At 44.4% G+C, this 10,012-nt stretch overlaps 1 protein-coding gene across 3 annotated transcripts; it reads left to right on the top strand.

Annotated features, from left to right (window-relative positions):
- The first annotated feature begins 336 nt into the window (after positions 1-336).
- MRPL11 (mitochondrial ribosomal protein L11) lies at positions 337-4,317 on the top strand. Of its 3 annotated transcripts, XM_081240777.1 has the most exons (6): positions 337-404; positions 545-735; positions 1,110-1,205; positions 1,720-1,813; positions 1,913-2,072; positions 3,263-3,503. In XM_081240777.1, exons 2-6 carry the CDS (start codon positions 586-588, stop codon positions 3,366-3,368), a joined length of 606 nt encoding a protein of 201 aa, XP_081096903.1. In that variant the 5' UTR covers positions 337-404; positions 545-585; the 3' UTR covers positions 3,369-3,503. The 3 variants fall into 3 exon arrangements, with proteins under 3 accessions (XP_081096903.1, XP_081096904.1, XP_081096902.1); XM_081240776.1 differs by having other exon boundaries at positions 342-735; XM_081240778.1 differs by lacking the exon at positions 1,913-2,072 and having other exon boundaries at positions 338-735; positions 3,263-4,317.
- The last annotated feature ends 5,695 nt before the right edge of the window (positions 4,318-10,012 follow it).

Here is a 10,012-nt window from a genome sequence, read left to right as displayed (position 1 = left end):
CCTCTTTGTACAGAGGGGGAAACTGAGCATAAATTAAATAAGTTGATCAAGTTCATAGCCAGCAAGAGAAGCAACCAGGCAGTTTACTTCCAAGGTCCGTACTCTTAACCATCTTCCCTTTCAACAACAGGTGAAGAAACAGGCTCAGAAAGTGAAGAGATCACCACTCCTAAAAAGGAGCGCTAAACTATTTTCCAACCCAGGGATTATCACTATGTCCAGCAGATGGCGCCCTAGGACATAGCAAGCTGTGGGATTCGCATACGCGGTCAAAACTACCATACCCACAATGCAGTGCGGATATTCAGGGCTACCTGCCAGTTTAGCTGTCTGAGGCACTGCCTGTGTGCTCTCCAGGAGGAACGTGTGTATCTGAGACGTTCGGGTCCTTCCTCAATCTTAAGGTAGCAAGTTAAAAGTTTTTTCCGCTTCATCTCATCCTCCTTGTCTTACTAATTGGAGAGCGGAAGGATGAATCAACGCTGCTATTTGTTGGCTTCATCTGCCTTACCCTAACGTGAGGACCGTTGACCTTTAACCCAAGGTGGCGGCGCCAGGAGCCGTAGTTCTTGCTCTGGACCTGAGATGATCGAAGGCCGGGGACTCCGCTTCATGTCGAAGCTAAGCAGGGCCACTCGGGCCCTCCGGAAGCCCGAGGCCGGCGGGGTGATCCGGGCCATCGTGCGGGCAGGCCAGGCCATGCCCGGGCCCCCACTAGGCCCCGTCCTGGGTCAGGTGCAGCCGCGGCAGGAACCTGGCGTGGGAGGCGTCGGAGGGTGGGGGCTAGTACGCGGGTGGCGGGTGCGGGCTGGGCCAGGGCGGTCTCGGTTTAAAACGCGGCTCTGCTGCCCACACGTTGTATGTCCTTGGGTTAGTTACACAGCTCTTCGAGGTTCAGCTTTCTCTGTTCTTCGTCCACGAGCTGTTGTAAGGATAGAGAGGCATGAAACATACGAATCATCTGGCACATAAAATGGTAGTTGGATCTGGGTAGAGAAAAGAGAATGGGAGCTTAGGGAAGTGAAGACGGAGGAGAGGATGGATGGAGCCTTCGGGGGAAAGGAAGCCGTCCCTTCCTCCGCACGCTGACCCCTATGCCTCCCTCACAGCGAGGCGTTTCCATCAACCAGTTCTGTAAGGAGTTCAACGAGAAGACCAAGGACATCAAAGAAGGCATTCCTCTGCCTACCAAGATTTTTGTGAAGGTGAGAAGTCGGGACTCTGATCCCCAGTTTTCTTCTCATTCTCCCCAGGCCCTGGAGCTGGTCACCTGGGGTTGCTACTCTGCTCATAACTTGGGGCAAGTGTTTTCCTGTTACCCGGCCTCACTTTCCCCATTTATACAGTACCGACTAGGCCATATCTTTCCTGAACCCACGCTGCCGTATTGCAGATCTTTCCTTTGTTCCTCCACCTTGCTGGGGCTTCCAGAGCAGAGTTGGACCTGGAATAGAAGTGACAGGGACGTTTGTTGCAGATTTGTTTCTTTTGTGGTTTATGTTGTCAGTTAAAGGGAAAGGGGGATATGGGAACATATGTATATGTATAACTGATTCATTTTGTTATAAAAGCAGAAACTAACAAAAAAAAAAAAAAAAAAAAGGGAAAGAAGGTGAGCTGAGGGAAGCGGGGACAGGAAGTTAGAAGTTCCCTGGGCTGGGGCAGCAGGGGTTGGGGGAGGTGGGAAGAAAGATTCTCATGTGTCTTTTTTCCGTTCAGCCTGACAGGACATTTGAAATCAAAATTGGCCAACCCACTGTTTCCTACTTCCTGAAGGCAGCTGCTGGGATTGAGAAGGGGGCCCGGCACACAGGTAAGGGGCACACAGGTAAGGGGCAGGGTGGGCATCCGGGCTTCTGGGCTCTGGAAGGAAGCAGTGACACCTGAAGGGCTATTTGTTCCTTGCTCCCAGGGAAAGAGGTGGCAGGCCTAGTGACACTGAAGCACGTGTATGAGATCGCCTGTGTCAAAGCTCAGGATGACGCCTTCGCCCTGCAGGATGTGCCCCTGTCCTCTGTTGTCCGCTCCATCATTGGTTCTGCCCGTTCCCTGGGCATTCGTGTGGTGAAGGAGTGAGTTTCCGGGGGGAAGCTCAGTGTGAGGGGAGGGCCTGGAAAGTTCTTGACTCTGGGACAAAGCTGAGGGCCCACTGAGTGGGAGAGTCAGCTTCTGAGTTAATGGATCTTAGATTCTTGGGAGTGGGGAGCCTTATTCATTCATTTGGAATATACTTGTTAAGTACCTATTATGTGTTAGGCATTGTTCTGGACACTGGATGCAGCTAGGAAGGAGGTAGCCATGCTTGACCTTGCTTTCTAAGGAACTCAGAGTCCAGAGATGGAGGCAGATCCATAAATAGAGCAGTATACTGCCAGATGGTCAGTGTTGATAAAAGGAACTACACGTATCTGCAGAACAGGGAGTAGATTGCCCGGTGTGTCAATGAAGGCTTTGCAGAGCAGTTGACATCTAAGTAGAGCCCTGGGAAGTGAGGTCAAGGACTGGGGCGAGCATTCCGAGAAGTAGAAAAGTCCCTGTGAAGGATGTAAGGTGAAGGAATGGAGCAAAGAAGTTCAGTGTGATCTGGGTATATAATATTAGAGGCAGAATGGGACATAGTAGGACGTGAGCCAAACAGGGACTAGTTGGTTCTCAAATTCAGACTTAATCCTGAGGCCAGCAGCAGGCCCCCTCATGGGGCTTCGGATGGCCTCAGAGATTGTTTCCTTGAAGTGAGATGTAGGGTGGGAGAGCCTCTGGCCAGACGACAGCAGGGGCAACACTCAACCCTTCACTGGCCTCTTCCTGCTGGTGTCACACCCCATGCAAAGGCTGACAGTTGGTTGTTTCCCAAGAGGAGTGGGGTTAAGCGTGGAACAGGGATAGACTTTACTTTGCTCAGATCTTTACTTGTATTGGGAGTACAGAAGTGAGTGAATCTGATCCTTGCTCTGAAAGAGATATGCATGCACCACCTGATGACTTCATTTTACAAAACGTTTTCGGGCGCAGAGGAAGGGCAGGTTAATTTGGACCAGGGTGTAGCTGTACTCGTCCTCAAAAGATGAGTAGGGCTTTAAGAAAGGAGTAAAAGGCAGAGGTGATAGTGGGGTGGCAATTCTGGCAGAGGAAACAGATGAGCAAAGGTATGGGGGCTGGGACGTCCAGGAGGGGAGAGGGGTTCTGAGACAGTGACATGGTGCTGTGAGCTCCCCACCAGTGACTGGCCCTTCACTTACCATCTGTTTTTCTGTATCTGCAGCCTCAGTTCAGAAGAGCTGGCAGCTTTCCAGAAGGAGCGAGCCCTGTTCCTGGCTGCTCAGAAAGAGGCAGATTTGGCAGCCCAGGCAGAAGCTGCCAAGAAGTGACCCCTGTCCCCCACCCTCCAGGGTTTTGAAGGGAGCCAGTTGGGAAGGCTGGGCCAGAGGGGAGGAAGGGAGGTCACATCAACCTGATTATATTTTTCTGACTTTAAATTATGTATTTTTGCACGTGTGGTTATAGCAAAGGATCAAGTGTGAATAAATATCTCTTGTCACCCACTCTGTTTCTGCCTTGGGACCCCAGAGAAAGGGACCTCATCCAAGCAGAGCGACTGCCCAGGGTCTGAATTGGCAGGGGTAGCAGAAAATCCTGTGTTTTTCCCATTTTCCAGGGGTGAGAGAAAGGGCAAGGTAGGTGGGGGCGTGGCTGCTGGACTTGGGTGTACAGAGGCAGCAGATGTTGTTTCTGCTTCCATCAGAAATGCCTCCTATCTCTTGGGGACTTGCCACCTCAACAGAAACAGAACTCTTTGGGGACTTCAGGTCACAGCCCCAAGCAGGGTTGCTACATGGAGTGCCCTGGATCCCAAGGGCTATTTCAGGCCCCTCTATTAAGCTGACCCTGGCTCTGAGTCAGGTGGTATCTCAATGTGAATTATTGTGGGGTTTATGGCTACAGACCCATGGAAGAAGCAAAGCATCAGTAGGTACCTGCCCATGGTGGGAGAAGTCCTTGGGAAGCCCTGGCCTTTTGTTTTCCCATTAGTCATAATATCAAGGACTATTGTCCTCTCAGAGAAGAGAGGAGGAGTTGGGGGAAAAATGGAATTCACATTTACTAAGCACCTGTTATGTGCTAGGTACTTGGTTTTACACTGAGAAGATTTGGAAAGCATAGGAAAAACCCTACAAGAAAAGAAAAGCCTCAAGTAATCCCCTCACCTAGATGAGATTCCTGGCAATATTGTGGTATATATCTTTTCTACTTGTTTTTTTTTCTTTGTGTTTATATATAATACTTTAAGAATAAAACAAATTTGGGTCATACTCTAGATACTGTTGTATTCTACTTTTACTTGTGACTTGGCAATTATTTAGAACATTTTTTCATTATTAGTCATCTTCCTAAAACAATTTTTTTTTTTTTTTTTTTTTTTTTTTTTGTGGTACGCGGGCCTCTCACTGTTGTGGCCTCTCCCATGGCAGAGCACAGGCTCCGGACGCGCAGGCTCAGCGGCCATGGCTCACGGGCCCAGCCGCTCCGCGGCATGTGGGATCTTCCCAGACTGGGGCACGAACCCGTGTCCCCTGCATCGGCAGGCGGACTCTCAACCACTGCGCCACCAGGGAAGCCCCTAAAACAATTTTTAATGGCTACTTAGTATTCTGTCTTATGGGTAGACCATTATTTAACCAAGTCCTCAACTGTTGGGTAGATTTGTTGTTTGCATTAAAAAAAAAATACACACAACCCCGTGATGAACATCATTTTGGTCCTCTGCTTCAGGGTCTCCCAAAATTTCAATCAAGGTGTCATCTGGGGCTGTGGTCTCATCTGAGGCTTGACTGGGGAAGGATCCACTTTCAAACTCATGTGGTTGTTGGCAGCATTTAATTCTTTCTGAGCAGTTGCATGAGGGCCTCAATTTCTTGCTGGTTATCAGTCAGAGGCCACACTCATTTCCATTCTCCCTAGCTGTGTTGTCTTGGGCAAGTTACTTAACTACTCTGCTTTAGATCCATCATCTATAAGATAGAGAAAATAGTGCTTATCTCAAAAGGTTGAAGAAATAACTGCATATATGGCCAGTTAATTTATGACAAAGGAGCCAAGAATATACAATGGGAAAAGGACAGACCCTTCAATAAATGGTGTTGAGAAAAGTGGACAACCACATGCAAGAGAATGAAACTTTAAAAAGTAACTCAAAATAGGTTAAAGACTTGAGCATAAGACCTGAAAACATAAAACTCCTAGAAGAAAACAGGCTCCTTGACATTGGTCTTGGCAGTGAGTTTTTTTATTTGACCCCCAAAGCAAAGGCAACAAAGCAAAAGTAAACAATGGGACTACATCAAACTAAAAAGCTGCACAGCAAAGGAAACCATCAACAAAATGAAAAGGCAATGTACAGAATAGGAGAAAAAGATTTATAAATCATATATCTGATAAGGAGTTAATATCCATAGTATATAAAGAACTCATACAACTCAATAGCAAAAACAAAACAAAAAAAACCCCAAAAACAAAAAAACAAAAACAACAATCACACACACACATATACTCTAGTATCATTCAAGGACAAGCAATTCTCTTGCTTCGCAGCTCCCTTTAGCCACTGCCCCATTTCTCTGTTTTCTTTCACTGTAACAGTTAAAAGAATTGTCTAAACAGACCGTCTATACTTTTCATCTCCCATTTACTCTTTGCTTGTAATGTTTTTTGTATCAAAGTCTATTGTGTCTATTAAATATACCTACACCAATCTCTCCTTTGTTTAGAGTCAGCACAATATATCATTTTTATACATCCTTTCCACCTTTTCCTATTATGTTTTAGATGTTCTTGTAACAGAATTAGTTGGTGTGGTAGCCACCTTCCAAAATGGCTCTCGAACCCTACCTCCTAGTAATTAACACTCCCCCACATTGTGCTGGGGTTAGTCTATGTCACCAAGACTGACAGAAGTGCTGGTATGTCACTTCCAAGATTAGGTCATCCTAATCCCCACAGCTCCCATCTTGGCTACCTTCTCTCCTTTATAGTTGCACCCACCCACCTGTCTCCTACTATCCTAATCCCTGGCAACCACTTTTCTGTTCTCTACCTTTATTATAGGGAGGTCTTTGTCCTCATTTCTAGAATGTTATATGAGTAAACTCATACAGTATATGTCCTTTTGAGGTTGTTTTCTTTTCTCACCCAGTATAATGCCTTTGAGATCCATCCAAGTGTTTTTTTTTAAATAAATTTATCTATTTTATTTATTTATATTTGGCTGCGTTGGGTCCTCGCTGCTGCGTGTGGGCTCTCCCCAGCTGTGGCAAGCGGGGGCTACTCTTCCTTGTGGTGCATGGGCCTCTCATTGTGGTGGCCTCTCCTGTTGCAGAGCACGGGCTCTAGGCGGGCGGGCCTCAGTAGTTGTCGCACGTGGGCTTCAGTAGTTGTGGCTCGTGGGCTTTAGAGCACAGGCTCAGTAGTTGTGACGTGCGGCCTTAGTTGCTCCACGGCATGTGGGATCTTCCTGGACCAGGGCTCGAACCCGTGTCCCCTGCCTTGGCAGGCGGACTCGCAACCACTACGCCACCAGGGAAGTCCCCATCCAAGTTGTTGTGTGTATTAATAGTCTGTTCCTTTTTTATTGCTGAATAGTATTCTAAGGTATGGATGTACCACAATTTGTTTAGTCATTTATCTATTGAAGGGCATTTAGTTGTTTCCACTTTTTGGCTATTACAAATAAAGGTGTTATTCTTGAAAGATGTAATTTTCATTCCTCTGGGATAAATGCCCAGGAGTGCAATTGCTGGGTCATATGGTAAGTGTGTTTTCAGTTGTTTAAGAAACTGCAAAATTATTTTCCAGAGTAAACTGTACATTACTTACACTGCACCAGCAATATATGAATGACCCCGTTTCTCTGCAGCCTCATCAGAACTTGATGTTGTTGTTGTATTTTAGTTGTTTTAATAGGTGGGTTGTGATATCTTGTTGTGGTCTTAATTTGTGTTTCCATAATGTCTAGGGTTGTTGAAAATCTTTTCATGTGCTTATTTGCTATATATCTATATTCTTTGGTGAATTGTCTCCATTTTTTGGTCCATTTTCTTTTCTTTCTTTTTTTTTTGGCTGTACTATGTGGCTTGTGGGATCTTAGTTCCCCAACCAGGGGTTGAACCTGGGCCCTTGGCAGTGGGCCCAGTGAAAGTGCCAAGTCCTAACCATCTGGACCGCCAGGGAATTCCCTTTTGTCCATTTTCTAATGAATTGTTGTGTTTTTCTTTAACTGCTGTGTTTTGAGAGTTTTAGATAGGAGCTCTTTGTCAGGTATGTGGTCTGCAAATATTTTCTCCCATTGTGTAGCTTGTTTTTTCATCCTCTTAACAAGATCTTTTTCACAGAGCAAAAGTTTTCAATCTCAATAAAGTCCAATTTATCAATTATTTTCTTTTATGGATCATGCTTTTTGTGTCATGCCTAAGAACTCTTCACCAAGCCCTTGGTACCTAAGATTTTCTCCTATGTTTTTTCCTAAAATGTTATATTTATGGCTTATTTTTAGCTCTCTGTCCACATCATGAAAACTTTATTATAGCTATGTCTTCTTCCTTTTTTTAATTTGATAAGCAACTTTATTTATGAATCACCTGGGGAAATTTGTTAAAATGCAGAATTTAATTTAATATCTGAGAAGGGACTCACAATTTTGAATTTCTAACAAGCTCCCAGGGTGATGTCAGTGCTGCCGGGTTTTGGACCAAAACTCTGAATACCAAGGTGGGGAGAGATGAGATAGAGATAGAAAACAGAAGAAAGGAGAATGATGAGGTGAGGCAAAGAAAAAATACGGTTCGTTTGAGGTCATGGCTAGGGATGGGCCACTTTACATGGACCATGGAGATCAGTAGGCTTTCTTTAAAAACTATACTTATTCTGCTATATCTTGGTTAGTTTTTAGACGGCAAAAAATTTCTGCTTCATTTACAGTCTTGATAGTAGTAATTTTTCAGGGGGAGCTTGAAGTTGCTACTGGTAGAAAAAAGAGTAGGAAACGTCAGACATGTACAATGTTTTGAAGGACCAAATGTTACTCTTCCATTTGTGTTCTCAGGTAGCTTCCAGAATCCTAGCATTTCCCCGGCTTGGTTATCCAGCCTGGCACGTACTTTCCTCCTCCTTAGCTAGATATAATCTCCTTGTATGTTTGATGGAAACTCAGTTGGCCTTAGAGAAAGCATTTAATTCACTGAACTCACGTGAATTTTTAACAACTATCACGCATTTAATCCTATTGGGGCACTTGCATTTTAGAGGAAGGACTGCTTATTCAAGAATAATAAATCTTGAGCTTCCCTGGTGGCTCAATGGTTGAGAGTCCGCCTGCCGATGCAGGGGACACGGGTTCGTGCCCCGGTCGGGGAAGATCCCACATGCCGCGGAGCGGCTGGGCCCGTGAGCCATGGCCACTGAGCCTGCACATCCGGAGCCTGTGCTCCACAACGGGAGAGGCCACAACAGTGAGAGGCCCGCGTACTGCAAAAAAAAAAAAAAAAAAGAATAATAAATCTTAAATAGTGCATCATATTTGGGTGAGTCTAACTTTCCTAATCCTCATAAATAATCTCACGGGCCACTGTCCTTCAGGAATGGGAGACGTAACACTCTCCTGGTGCTCTTACATGCAGTCTTCTCAAAGGATTGTAAAAAATCTTTCTGAAGTTTTACTTTTTTATAACAATAGTACAAAGAAGTTAAGATTTTGTTGACTCTCACTCTTAATATATATTGTGTATAGATTCAGTTCAACCTAGGTTTTAAGAAAAAAAGCCATGGCCATTTCTTTTTGAAAAATTTATATATTGTTGCATTTTATTCCAAGTTTCCTATTTTACTAATGTGAATGAGGTTTGCTGTCACCCCCTACTTCTGACGGTATTAGTGACTTCCATGCTGCACCTTTTATATTTTTCAATTTTTGTTGTACTTCTGCCACAGCTCCATAGTGAGAGGAGCAGGTGATTTCTAGCTATTGTGTGGCTACTTCTTCCCCTGGGCTATTTAGGTGTGCTCAGTTACAGCACTGTGTCAGATGTCTTCCAACTAAACAATGATTACATTGCTTTTTTCATCTATTCTGTAGATATCTTAGTCACTGGCCTGCAGCAAAGCTGGAATGAAGTCTCAGAGGTATATTTCAACTTGCAAAACAATCATGAAGGTTGGCCTTGCATTTTCATACGGCAGTTTGTGTTTTCTTAAGGAGTTCTTACCCTGTGACTAAATGGCTTTACTTGCCTCATGAGAATCAGCTGACTCTATGTGTGTGTGACTTCATCCAACCTTTTAAGAAACTATTTCTTGTTATTTTCAACTTTGGCATTTCCAGGCAAAAATTAGCATAGATATTTGCATAGAAAATATGAGTCTGCTTCCAAGCCTCCTAGCAGGGACTTTGTATCAAAAGTGAAAAGGAAAGAAAATGAAGCTAAAATCCTTATACATGGCTACTTGGGTGTAACTAAGAAGCAATCTAGACATCCTGGTTTGCTTGTAAGCACATCATGGGTATCTAGTGCCAATCTTAAATTTGAAGAAGTTAGAAATTAGCTATGTCTTCTTAAGCACCATGTCCTCTTAAACCATATCCACAGTATAGTTATGTTTTACATTTAAGTCTATGACCCATTTTGAGTTAATTTTTGTATAAGGTATGAGGCTTAGGTTGAAATTCTTTTCTCCCCCCCAAGGACGTCTAATTACCCCGGTAGCATTTGTTGAAAACGTTATTCTTCTTCCATTGAATTGCTTCTGCACTTGATTTTCTTCAGCTCTGAAAATCTGGGGAAATTCAATTCTGCCCCTCAGAGGTTTTGAGTTTAGCATTCATCCCCATGCAGATTTGAAATCTGACTGATGTCTTGACGGGGAGACTGGTCCTGAGTTTCTGGCACTGTGTATAACGTAATTATACTCCATATGCAGTAATATGCCACCAATTTTTATTTCAAATAATGATTTTTAATTACAT

This window comes from Mesoplodon bidens (assembly GCF_964165515.1).
Source record: "Mesoplodon bidens genome assembly, chromosome: 7".
NCBI lineage: Eukaryota > Metazoa > Chordata > Mammalia > Artiodactyla > Ziphiidae > Mesoplodon > Mesoplodon bidens.
Note: the sequence above shows the minus strand (reverse complement) of the source record. Positions and strands in the feature narration are given on the sequence as shown.

Coding starts and splice junctions, on each gene's coding strand:
- MRPL11 (XM_081240777.1), top strand. CDS start 586: ATGATCGAAGGCCGGGGACTCCGCTTCATGTCGAAGCTAAGCAGGGCC. Junction 1,814..1,912: donor GAAGGGGGCCCGGCACACAG/GTAAGGGGCACA, acceptor CCTTGCTCCCAG/GGAAAGAGGTGGCAGGCCTA. Junction 2,073..3,262: donor GGCATTCGTGTGGTGAAGGA/GTGAGTTTCCGG, acceptor CTGTATCTGCAG/CCTCAGTTCAGAAGAGCTGG.